The sequence below is a fragment of the Saimiri boliviensis genome, chromosome 4 (genome assembly GCF_048565385.1).
Source record: "Saimiri boliviensis isolate mSaiBol1 chromosome 4, mSaiBol1.pri, whole genome shotgun sequence".
NCBI classification, from domain to species: domain Eukaryota; kingdom Metazoa; phylum Chordata; class Mammalia; order Primates; family Cebidae; genus Saimiri; species Saimiri boliviensis.
The window spans coordinates 39,933,141-39,946,932 of NC_133452.1; the positions used below are offsets into that span (position 1 = coordinate 39,933,141).

Sequence of the window (13,792 nt, forward strand, 5' to 3'; positions counted from 1 at the left end):
TTGGCAATAATCTTGTCTAATATCTTCAATCTGTTCTGACAACAGGGTGCATACCCAAACATATTCTGGAATTGCCACTCAATTTTAATGGACTAAACAATATTAATAGTACTTACTACTTATTGATTTGCATAATATGAGTCAGGACATTGCATTTATCTCACTAACCTTTATTACAATCCTGTGAGATAAGTATTATATTCCACTTTAGCAAATATAAAAACCAAAGCTTATAGAATTGGATAATTTAGGAGCATTTTCACAGTCTCTAAGGTGTGTCCACTAACCAGCCTTTCCTTCAACATAGATGGCCACCCAGAGATACTTCTGCATAGAATCCTGAGGCTGCTACTGCACAGATGTGATGCTTGCTGCCTCTGTGGTGGGTATGCACTCTAAAATAAAGAATATACAGGCTTAAGAGCAGAGCTTACAGAAATTAAGAACACCATTTAGGCAATGTGACAAGTAAAAAGAAATTGAAAAGAAGATAGACTGGGCCGGGTATGGTGGCTCATGCCTGTAATCCCAGCACTTTGGGAGGCTGAGGCAGGCAGATGACCTGAGGTCGGGAGTTTGAGACCAGCCTGACCAACATGAAGAAACGCCATCTCTATTAAAAATACAAAATCAGCTGGGCGTGGTGGCACATACCTGTAATCTCAGCTACTCAGAAGGCTGAGGCAGGAGAACCGCTTGAACCTGGGAGATGGAGGTTGTGGTGAGCCACAAGAGCAAAACTTCATCTCAAAAAATAAATAAATAGAAGATAGACTGGTCAGTTAGTGTCACAAGATGTAGTAGGACTTCCCTGTTGCTTTCAAAGCACACAGAGGCAAACATACAAGACATGACTTGGGAAAGAACACACAAATGGTCAAAGGAATTGTTTCTAGACTCAACTGGAAAATAGCAAATGCCGCTTAGCCTTTTGAAAAGAAAATTATGGAGTGGTTTAATTTTCATTCAAGTTTCAAACAAAAATATTTTAAGAGCTAAAACATCCATAATAAAATATTCAGTCCCCACTGCAGTGCCTGGCACACAGTAGAGCATTAATAAATATTTATTGTGTAAGCATGGGGAGAATTAAATGAGATAAAATTAAGGAGCAGAGATTTTCCTGGCATGTAATGAGTATATTTGGGGTCCTGACAAAGAACACACTCCAGTGGACTATCAAGAAAAGCTATTCAGTCTTCACCATGGGAGGGTTCCAAAAGAACATAGACAATTGACTGTTGTAAATAATTATATATACATATATGTCATGTATAATTATATATAGCATTATAAATATATGCATATTACATATTAGTTATATAATTATGTATTTCTGTATAAAGATGGGAGAAACTATTTTTCTGTGGGTCAGGTAATTAAACCAAAATACTTCAAAAACTTTTTTACTCCAAAACTATGGAGAATAACACACTGGATATATTTGTGACACCTTCACTTTTCTTCATGTATGACATTACCAACTTTATAGTAGTAGTACCGGAAGAGTGAAATTATATTTTTTTCTCACAAAGTGAACTGAATTCATCAATCATATATCCAGTAAGGAAACTAACCAAGTGAAAGTAAACTTTTCTAAAGCTTTTTGTTTCACTTAAGCCAGATGTTGACCACAATGGTCACAATATCTAGTCGCATTACCTGTTTAGAATACTAGTATTATTTAGATTACTTATTGGCTTCGTCACTAGAGTTTAATTCTCCACTTATCTTGCATGTCTGTCAAGTCTTAGATGAGTAATTTTCTCCAGTACTATTTAGTATGTACAGAAAACACATGTAGAAAGTACTGAGGTTTTATTTTGCATGTCTTTGAATGATGTAAATTTTTGATACATCAGAAAAAGTACTGAAAGAAATCCTGTAAGCATAAGTGAAATGACTTTTTCTCTCCAAAAACAAGAACTTATAACTTTTGGATTTTATCTGTAATACCACAAAATTTACCGTGCCTTAGCCAGCTCAGACACATGGCATATGCCACCTTGATGCCAAGAAGAGTCAAGTTAAGCATAATGGAATGGTCAATTCAATTTGCTAAGAGTTGGATGACTATTTTGGTTCAATAACTGTAGTTGAATTACTTAGAAGACAGTTGCTGCAGCTGGGCATGGTGGCTCATACCAGTAATTCCAGCACTTTAGGAGGCCTAGGCACATGGATCACTTAAGGTCAGGAGTTCGAGACCAACCTGGCCAAGATGGTGAAAGCCGTTTCTACTAAAAATATAGAAATTAGTCAGGCATGGTGGTATGCATGTGTAATCTTAGCTACTCAGGAGGCTGAAGCAGGAGAATCACTTGAACCCAGGAGGTAGAGGTTAAAATGAGCTGAGATCATGCCACTGCACTCCAGCTTGGGTGACAGAGCAAGACTCCATCTAAAAAAAAAAAAAAAAAAAAAAAAAAGCTGCAGGGTGACATTTGAGCTAGCCTTCTTATTTTTTTTCTTTAAGTGAAAAAAATTTAAATGTAAGAGAACAGTGGCTACACGCTACACGCTTGGGAAATTCTATCTCATTGTCTCACACTGGACAAGTGTCTTTGTGTGAGGAAGTTGTGCAGACCTGTCTGAGTTCTTAACTCAGGAAAGTTTACCTTTTATGGGAATTATGTTATTACTGCCACACAGAGAACAGCAGATTTATGAAAATTGTGTAAGACCAGATCAATATTTTAAAACAAACAAGAATCACTTGGTCAATGAAATCAGAACCAAAGACATTTTCATAAAACCAAATAGCTTAGAATCTCAGGTAGGTGAGATTCTGGTTTTTAAAATATATTTTCTATACTTGAGTTAGTGGGCATGCTTTCCTTTTATAATTAGAGGGAAAGTATTTTAGAAAAACAATATATTTTGAACAACCACAAAACAAACAAATGGCAGATTGAAGAGCTAAAGAATTGAGAATCATGAATTCCTTGGCATGTGCTTTGACTCCATTGCCTTTGATTTTTGAGTCTTAAGAATTCCTTACTATCATTTGACAGAACTATGCACCTATTCCCCAAAGGAAGTCTTTAAATTGCAACAATTTACCATCCTCAGACTATATACCTACCCTCTCTTAGCTGAATCTATAAACTATTCTATTTCAAATGCTATGTCAGCTTCAGAAACATTATTTTAGTCATGACAATTGTTCTTATTCATAATCTCACCAATGAATTATTCATTATTGATAGTTAACCAACTATCCCTTTCATTTACTTGCAGGAACCGGCTTAATTTCAATGATATGTGGAGGCCAGACTTTAGCATACTGTTTGTTCAAAGACAACTTTATCTATCCAGATCTGGATAATTTTTAACAGAACAGTTGAATTAATTTGCCTTAGAATTTCTGTATTATTACATACATTGTGTCAGAGCTGAATTTTATTTTTGGTTCAAACTTATATTCAAGGTTGAATGTATTCAGTAAAAAAGAAATTAATGGATGCAGAACAACTCAAGTAAAAAACTTCATAAGAAAAATGTTGAAACTTTTAACATGCACTGTTTCCCAAAGTGTGTTCCATAAAATGCCGGTTCTAAAAGATGTAATATTGCTGTGCAAAGGAGAAACAATTTCATGTTTATATGTGGAATCCTGGGTTTAAGTAAAACAGACTTATTTATTTCAGGACTTCTCTGAATGTGTATTTATTTATTTTGAGACGGGATCTCACTTTGTTGCCCAGGCTAGAATGCAGTGGCAATAATCAAAGCTCACTGCAACCTTTAACTCCTGGGCTCAAGCAATCTTCCTGCCTCAGCCTCTTGAGTAACCAGGACAACAGGTACCTGCCACCACACTTGGCTAAAATCTTTAACATACTATAATGAACAAGCCATCTCTAAGCAATAGTGTACATTATGCACTGTTTCTTAAATGTATTTGACCAGGGACACACTTTGGAAGCTGCTGATACATCCTGAGGAAAGTATAATGTAGTAAGAGGGCAGATTCAAACCTAATGTGAATCCCTGCAACCAGAATTACAGTCTATGATTACCCTCTGGTATTTGTTCTCTGTTAGAACATTTCTTATGAAATTATTTCCTTTTTTTTAGACTGTGGTCTTCTAACACAGTGCTTTTCAAAATTTAATGTGCATTTGATTTATCTGAGGATCTTGTTAACAATGCAGATTTTGATTCAGAGGGCAGGAATGGGGCCTAAGATTCTGAATTTCCAGGGGCGTAGGATTCTGAACTTCTAGCCATTCCCAAGAAATGCCCGTGTTTGGACCATACTTTGAGTAGCAAGGGTCTAAGCAATTGGGATCATATTTTTTTAAGTTGGCATAGTTCTGTATCACCAGTCCTCTATTTTAAAAAAATATAATTATTATTCCGTAAATGCCTGTTGAATTGGACGTAAATTGAAGTGAGTTAAGTTTTTATAACTGTGTTAAATATTTACCACATTCTAATGTAGTTAAAGTATCTCCTGATATAAAATAAGTGTCTACTATAGTAACAACTAAAGTATAAGGATAAGAAAAGGGACAGGAAAGTAACACTCCCTCAAACACACACCTACACAAATGAGAAACTAAACTAAACCATTGCTGAGATTTTTCTCCTGAGTCTTTTTGCCCTAAAAATGCATTTCTTCCACAAAGGCATTCATTCTCCCAATAAAAAATGTCATGCTGATTTTCTGTATTTTATGTGTCCTTCCAAAAACTGTGATGTATTGATCAGTTGCTAGTTTAGAAAATGTAAACTTACGAGGTACATTTAAGCTTGAAAATATGACACTGCCCCTTTGCTTCTCACATTACTTATCACATGAACTTTTGTATCCCATCCATTATTCCCATTCTTCTAGTTAATTTCTTCCAAAATGTTTGGTCATGGAAGTAACAAAATCTGCAGTTCACCTAATCAGTGAAGGGAATATGAATTCCTATTACTAATGAAGATTTTTATATCTTTTAAGGAAGGCAGTATAGGATAGCTATGAAAGTGCCAGCAATATGAGCTTTAATTCTCCAATTAAAACCCCCATTGACAGCACGCAGGAAAAAGTGCCTTGCCAGAGAGACAATGAAACTCAATTCTGCTCTGTGCAAAGTGCAGACATTAAACAAACCATGAATACACTGATGAGGAAGTGTGCCCCTGTAAAACTCACACTCTTGGATGAAATTTGCAGAAACACTAAAACTGCCTAAATACATTTGTTAATTAAAAGAGATTTGGTTGATTAAGTACCTTTTAATATAACGAGAATTAAGTTCTACTAGCAAATTAGAATAACAATCTCTCCAGACTCAGAAGGCCTTAATATCTTGTCATTCTGTAGTGTAGTTTAATTAGCATGTTTATTTCTAGGATTAGAAATCCACCTGCTCAGGAAATTACTATTGTGTTACTCCTTCATTTTATTTCTTCCAATCATAGGAATAGCCTGTTCTTTTCCTCTTTTACTCATTAAGATGATTACCATTGTCTATTTGATGACATCTCTTGACACAAAAAAATTTAAAATTCAATTAGAACACATATTTTAGCACAAAAATATTGTATATCAAACATAACAACTAAATGTTCACTTTAGTTTTTATTGCTTTAAATGATAAATAAAACCTTCTCAAAGGCCAAGAGTTATGTTTATTTAACTAACTTTTCTAGTGTCCCATATAAAAGCGTAAGTTGGTAGAATCCTACCCAGTATTTTGATGCATATTTTTAGTATTAATATTTTCATATTTTTAAGAATAATGTTATGCATAACTTCTGCACAAATATGCTTTAAAGTTATTATACCATTGTGTTATGTTTAAATCCATTTACATACTGCTGTAATAATGTTTTACTTAAAAAAATTATGTCCCAAATGAATGAACAGTATCTTTTCTGTTGCTGATAATAATCCCAAATATATATATGAGCACTATTTTCACATTTGCAGTATAAAGATCAGATTCCTATCTAAAATTTTATGGTTTTTGTTCAACCAATTTACCTTAATAGCTGAACTGATAAATTCTAAAGCTGTTTAGTATCACTAAAGCTGCAGAGATTATCCTATAAAATTGTGAACATATATAAGATAGATAATTTTGTTTATGATAAATATCTTACATAAGAACAAAGGCACTTCCTAATGTTGTTGCTTTATACACTTTAGAAACATGAGTTGCTAGGTAAGTAAATGCATAACAAAGCATCCATAGATAGAGCTGTGGTAAAAATTGTTGCAAAAGGAAGAAAATGCAAAATGGTTTATATGAAGATAATGTAATTATTCTATAGAAAAATTCAACTTTATAAAAAGTTATAAAATATGTAACTATTTGGGAATATTTCACATTTTTAATAGAGGGCAATAAGATGACAACTTTTCCATGTATTTTTTCTTACTTAGCTGTCTCTTACATTTTCTTTTATTCTGTAAATGTTTTTGGTTGTTCAGTAACAAGAAGCTCAAATACATCCTAAAAAACAGTTACCACTTGACTTCCTTCTTAGTGAAGAATATTGGCCACCACCATTCCCACATACCCAGTAATTCAAACAAACCAGAAATATTATTTCAACTAATTATTTTAAATGACACCTTTGTAAAATATCAAATTGTTAATCTAACCAATATTTTAAAAGTTGGTATAACATTTTATTGTTTAAAACTGAGTTTTATTTCTTTACTATGCCTGTGTATTTCTTGTACATTAACACTCTAGAGAGTACCACAGTATTATATTCCTTATTGTTTAAAAACAAAAAAATACAAAAAGTGTGAAGAAGAAAACCAAGTTAACTCATAGTCTTACAACTTAGAGTTAAGATAATCTCAGTCAGCATTTGTGTATGTGTGTGTATATGTCTATGTGTGTGTGCATTATTTGAATACTTTGGATTATACTGTAGTATTAAATTCTACTCTAAAACTTAATGTTATATTCTAAACATGATATTAAAAATATTTCAAACAGCTGTACATTTTTCTGCGATATATTATTATTTAATACTTAATATGGATGCTTGAATTTTTTGTATTTTTTCTCACATTAAGTAGATACACCTTAGATAGGTCTTCATTTGCATTCCTGGATATTATTTAAAATGAATCAGTAGAAGTAGAATTATTAAGTCACGTGGTGTGACAATCTTTTATTATTGAAAAATATTTCCAAATTTCTTTTCAGAAAGGCTGTACTTATTTATTCTCCCCTCAGAAGTTTGAGCATGCACACTTTGCTATATCCTTCCAACATTAAGAATGATTCTTTTCCACAATTAATATGCATCTAACAATTATATTTTTATGAAAAAAATACCAACTCCAAAGTTGTTGCAAAAATCTGATTTGTGTAATTGAAACCTAAATTAAAGTGGTTAGTAAGCCAAATCTAATTCAGAAGAATTTAATTTCATTCTACTTCTGAAGCAGCCTTTAACAACAAATATGGATTAAATGCCACTCTGCACAGGATGCCAGTTACCCATCCATCTATGTAGCTATTCACGTAACTAGCCAACAAATATTTATTGAATACCTCCTACATGTCAGTCAATTTTGCTAGGTCTTATAAGATCACGCTAGTCACTATGGGAAATATAAAAGCAAAGGACACATCTGACTTTTTTCCCAGCTCCCATCTTTTGGTTTGCCTAAGCATATCATGTCTCAAGAGGTGGGGAAAGGAAGATAGAAAGGAGGAAGTTTGTGTTGGAACTCTACCCCTATCTCTTATTAACTGTGTGATCCAGATGAATCTTTTTACCTTAACTTACAAGTGAATGGTACTTGTTAAATTAAATAACATTTAGCATGGTCAAGTGTAATAGGTAAAGCAGTGTGTCTAGTAATTGTCATATCTGTAACTAACTGCTTTTGGGTAGATGATAGCGCATAAAAGGAGGAGAGATTAAAGTATTTGAAGGCAGGAATATGGTTTTGTTCATTGTTATATAACCAACTTCTAAAACAGTGTCTGGTACATATCAAGTGCACAATAAATATTTGTTAAATGAGGAGAAAAAACAAATTCATTTTTCCTTGCTTCAAAGCAGTCAGCTACAATCCATCAAATTAGTTGCAAACTGGAAGACTCCAGGGAAGTATCAAACACGGGCACACCTGGGAAGGGACAGATCATTGCACTGATTCAGCCAATCAAAGTCTTTAATGTCCTAAGGAAACGACATGCATAGATTGACTTGGAGAAAGAAGATATCAAGTAGCAAGGGAGTAAAACGTTTAAACTCAATGTAATTGGACACATTGTACATTTCCAGTATTCCTATTGAGAGCAGACTCAGCAAAACCAACACCTTTAATTCTAAACTCATTAGTGAGTAAAGCATATTTTACACAAGGTTTTTCGGGGGAGGTGGAAGAAGGGATTGCATTGCACTTGACAAAGCATACAGTTTTAGCCCTTCATTAGACATCCTGGCTCTCTCCTCTAGCTGCTCCTAATTGCCATATCTCTTTTCCCTTCCTTGCCTTCTCTCCACACAGCCTCTAAAAAACACCTGCATGTTCCAAGCCAAGCAGATCAGACCACAGCTAGCTTACACAGGCAATTGAACTAAAATCCTTAGCTGACCAAAGAACAACTATCCTTTGTTCTCCAATCTTGTTCCTTCAGAGTATCACTTTGTCCTAACCCAAAGGACCTTCCAAGACAGTCACCTTATCAAAAGATATCAAGTCTCTTCTCAGGGCCAAATTTTGCTGCTGGAATGGAAATATTCTATGTATGTTGTAGAACAGTTCTAGCCAATAGCACTTTCTGTAATGATAAAAGTGTTCTCTATCTATGCTGTGTTACACAGTAGCCACTAGCTACATATGGCTATTGAGCTCTTGAAATGTTGCTACTGTGATTGAGGAACTGAATTTTTAATTTAAGTTAATTCAAATTTAAACCAGTTCCTACTGCATTTGCCAGTGCTGATCTAGAGGATCTCCTTGTCATTTTACAAGGAAAAGATAGTAGCATCCGCAGATATTAGAATTCCCAATCAGGCTCAGCTCGAGGTTGAGTTTTTAAGGGCAGAAAGAGCCACCCTGGAGAAGAAGCATCAGCAGTAATCAACTTCCATAGTCAAAACTAGATGAATCTTCCTCTTCTCTGGGCACCTACTGTTTGCGATTGCAGTGGAAAATGAGAGGGAAAAGGATCCATCAGTTACACAGTGACAGAAAAAAATCCAGACGGAGACGCACAAACTGGACACTGTCTTGGTGTGGGGGCAGAGTCCATTCCATGGCCTGGGGTGGCACAGGCACACAAGCACTTGAGCAATCTCAAAGTGGCTTATAAAAAGTCATTGTCTGTCATGGATAACATTTACCAGAAGACAATCAAATGGGCCAAAGCCCAAGTGGGACTAGAAATGAATGCCATTCCAGCTTTCCAGAACTCAGGACATTCCAAAAGAAAAAGTGCACAAGTCCCAGAGACATGGTGCATAAAGGCTGTGTGTACATTGTGCAGTAATGTACAATGTGGTGCTGTCTTTATTTCCTTTCATATAAAAAAAAATGTGGCTGGGCAAGCTGGCTCATGCCTGTAATCCCAAAACTTTGGGATGCTGAGGTCAGCAGATCATTTGAGGTCAGGAGTTTGAGACCAGCCTGGCTGACATGGTGAAACCCCATCTCTACTAAAAATACAAAAATTAGCTGGGCATGATGGTATGCACCTGCAATCCCAGCTACTCGGGAGCCTGAGGCAGGAAAATCACTTGAATCTGGAAGATGGATGTTGCAGTGAGCCAAGATCGTGCCACTGATCTCCAACCTGGGTGACAGAGCAAGACTCTGTCTGAAAAAAAAAAATAGTATTAATAACAATTATTTTAAAAATTAACTTTTATTTTGGAGCTAGGACTGAAAGTTGATTTTTTTTCCCTCTTTCATGAATGTTTAGTATCTGGGTCTTAAATGTGAAAATGTGCTAGCCATGCTTTAGAAACAAACAACAAACAGTCTCAGAAATATACAATCTTGCAATCTAGCTCCTCTTTCCCTTTTCTTAATAGTACTCCTGGTTGTCTCCTGGAACTAACACCACATGTACAGTCTACATGGAGTATTAAATGGCAATGTGTTCCAAACTATCAGCATCCACTTGGGTTAATGGCATCAAGGAAAAAAGAATAAATGAAAATTGGATGTAATGATGCCTACTATGTTATATGACTATTTTTATAGTCACAGTGGCTTTCACCATTGAGCATCATTCTATATCGTGAATGGTTTGGGAACATGAAAATAACTTAGGATTCTCAGTAATTCTGAGAATGAATTATCTTTTAAGTGGTCATTTCCAGAAGATAATGTCAAATATATTTAATCCTATAATAGCTACCCCTTGCCCTTACCCTCAAAATGTTTCATAATCTTTTTAAAATTTGCTGTGCTTTTATTCTCTGAAGATTACAGATTTTCATTTTTATTCAATGCTGAAAAAAATTAGTAAGTTAAGATTTATATAGTAGTTACCGAGTTAGACTTAGTTAATTTTCTATCGAATTTAAAGGAGTCAGCAAGTCTCCTAATGAGTGTTATCAGTGGTACTTTGTTATGAATCAGCAGCAGCTCTTTCTAGGAAACTGCTGTCACAAAATGACCAGGATGCAGATAAAATTAGAGGTTGGCATTAGGCAGAAAAATTACTATTTGGTACCCTCTGAAAAACTTGGAAGTTTTTTTGGTAACCATAGTATGGGATAGTATAGTAAGCACTGAATAAGTATAGCATGCCACTGTACATTGTATGATACTCATTGTACAACTGAGTAATTGAGACATAAGTATTTGTTTACAGACAGGTACAAAGAACCACGGTGAGGTTTCTGCCCCTACTGTTAGCATCCTTTCACTATAGAATTGTTCTAATCCTTCAGCTACTGCCCTCACCTACTTTTCCTCTATCCTTGTGTGCCAAGTGTTCAGGCAAGATTCTTTCAGTCTTCCTTGGAAGGTAGCTGAATGCATGCTTTTGGTCTTGCCAAAGGCCAGGAAGCTTTGTGCTAAAGCTAGCAGCTGATCTCAGTCAGCTGGAAGCTATCACTCACACAAGAGAATATCACCACCAAGAGCAGAGCTGTAAGCAAACGCCCCTCAGACCAAAGGTCTCAGGCAAAGGTCACAGGAAGATTTCTATAAATCCAATTGCCTCTCATCTCCACAGCTTCACTTTAGAATATGGGATCATCCTAGGTGCCGCAGTGGGCAGAGCATCTCTGGATGGCCTAGACCTGCCTCCCTGTCTCAGTCCTGTGGAGGGGATGATCTAACTTCCTCTCATTCTCATCACCCCAGGTCCCAACTCTGGGTGTTATCTGGGATTTCCCTGAGGACCTAAAGTGTATAAAGAGCTTTGTATTTTCAAGGAGTCACATAGTTTGGAAGGAAATAAGAGTCTACAGGAAGTAGTGAGATCTCAGATGTGGCCTCCTGGGAAAGGAGTCCCTAAGGGGTGTCCCCTTGGCTCTCTCTGCTCCAATATCACCCCCATCCCACTTAACGGAGAAGAGCCATCTCAAAAAGCTCTAATGAAAGACTTGGTCTGAACTATATAACACAGAGATATGGTCCAAGGAAAACACAAACCCACAATTCAGAGCACAACAGGCACAATGTTTTTTTTCTTTTTATGCAACATAGTTCTTCCCAAAATGACAAATCAACTGAGCAAACATACCTCTATGGAAGATAGCATATTCAAGATATGGAAGAATTTCAACCACAGGGATAAAAAGAAGGCAGCAATTTTAAAACAAATATATATATATTTCATATTTTCCCTCAAACAAAATAGGAAACACCATTTCTTCAGTGAGAACAGTTGGTAATCATACAAAAGCAACAGATTTAGAAATCATGGAAATGAAAAATACAGTCATTGCTATAAAAAGCTAAGTAGACAAGATAATTAGTGGTCTAAATATGGCTAAAGAAAAAGATTAATGGCTTGAAAAAAGAATTGAGAAACTCAGAATTCACTACAGAAAAAGAGATGGAAAATATGGATAATAAGTTGAAACATGATTGAGAAGCTCCAACACCCATTTAATCAGCATCTACAAGCATATGCCAGTAAAAATAAAGAAGAGAAAATGTGGATATAACAGCTGAAGGGTTTCTGAAACTGCAGAGGCATATGTGTTTCCAGGGTAAAGGGTGTACCCAATGTCAAGTCAGATAAATGAAAGAACGCAAACCTCAACAAGACATACAGAAATTGAAGAATAATGATGATAAAGATAAACTCTTTATAAAAACAACCAGATATAAAAGGTATTTTTTTTAATAGTACATTTTCCTACCCAATGTAGGAAAAGTACCCAAGGTAGGAAAACATACTGTTCAGAAATCTGGTCAACTTGAAGCAAATATATCGACCAAAAATATCTGGGGACTGACTCTGCTTTCTCCTGACCCTCTGTGTCCCAACCTGTCCATGATCAGGTAAGAATTTGGCCTTGCTGATACTGAATTTCGTTAAGAGAACAGAAAGGCTGGTGTTTATAATCATTTCTTTAAAAGAAGCAAATAGACTGTTAGTGTGAAATTTATAGTGAACAACCCAAAATCTCTTAATCTAAAAGGGAAGTGGCATTAAAAGAAATTGACCGTCCCAGATCTGTCAAACCCCTAGTTTGTGTGGAAAGTGCTACTGCTAACTAAGAAAAAGAGAAAATGTAAATAAACTATGTTTGGAATGAAATAGCAGATGTAATTCAAATGAAGTAGAGGATTTTGGAGTCATATAAAAATCGAAATCTTGATAAAATAATTTGTTAACAAATAGAAGATATAGAAAGTTTAAGTCAATTAATAATTATCAGAGGAACTTCATATGGTAGTAAAAATGAAGCATCTTTTTCCTAAAGCACATCTGGTTCAGATTATAAATTGTATGAAATCATTAAAGACCAGCTAATCTCTATCATAATAGAAAAAGAGAAAAAGTTGTCTTGATTAGTTGTCACATTTGGCCTAACAGTGATACCAAAACTGAACAAATATAAGTGAGAATAAAATAATAGACCAATCTAACTTATAATGATAGATTAAAAAATATAAAAAATGAAATATTTCTAAATGAATCCAAACTGTGTACTTTAAAAAATATTAACTCATTATCATAAACTTTATCCTAAGAATATAAAAATAGTTTAGCATTTGACAACCTATCAATGCAAGTCAACATATATCAGATTAAAGGAGAAAACTGTGATCATTATAAAAATAAGAAAATAATAGACCCCTCAAGATTCATGTTTTTTTAAAAAAAATTTCATTCTAAACATAAAATAAAATCGATTTATCTGATATAAAATCCTAATGCAAACATATATTTAAAGGTCAGACACTGATTTGTAAATAATAGGGTCGATAACAAAACAAGTAAAGCTAAACATCCCTTGCTCATGAGTCAGTATTTGATTGTAAGCCTTAACCAACTGAATAAGAGATAAAATAACAAATAAAGGGCTAATAGGCTATTATTGAAAGATTATATGGTGACATGACATATAAAATAAAAATAAATAACTGTCTAATTAAAATCAATGAAAGAATATAAGAAAGTTGTGGGAAATAAGATAAACATACAAAATTTAATAGCTTCCCTTTTTAATAGCAAATTAGAAAATATCACACAAAAAAATCTTACTTAAAATGGCAACACAATATTAAATTACCGTGATAAAACTGAGCAATTTTATATAGAAAACTCATTAAACTGTGTTGAAATATGTTAAAAAGTCACTGAATAATTGCAGATGTCCATAAACTAGGAAATGCAAT

The 13,792-nt window shown here is 34.6% G+C and overlaps 1 protein-coding gene across 5 annotated transcripts in view; it reads left to right on the forward strand.

Annotated features, from left to right (window-relative positions):
• Positions 1-6,948, forward strand: part of TMEM244 (transmembrane protein 244) — a 41,787-nt gene extending 34,839 nt beyond the window's left edge. For 4 of the 5 annotated variants that reach the window (XM_074397479.1, XM_010342988.3, XM_074397477.1 and 1 more), the window contains 2 exons: positions 308-382; positions 3,241-6,948. In XM_074397479.1, the coding sequence (XP_074253580.1) occupies positions 308-382; positions 3,241-3,335 (170 nt within the window). In that variant the 3' untranslated portion in view covers positions 3,336-6,948. The remainder of the gene's footprint in view (positions 1-307; positions 383-3,240) is intronic. The other variant, XM_074397480.1, reaches the window with a different exon arrangement.
• Positions 6,949-13,792: the final 6,844 nt, after the last annotated feature.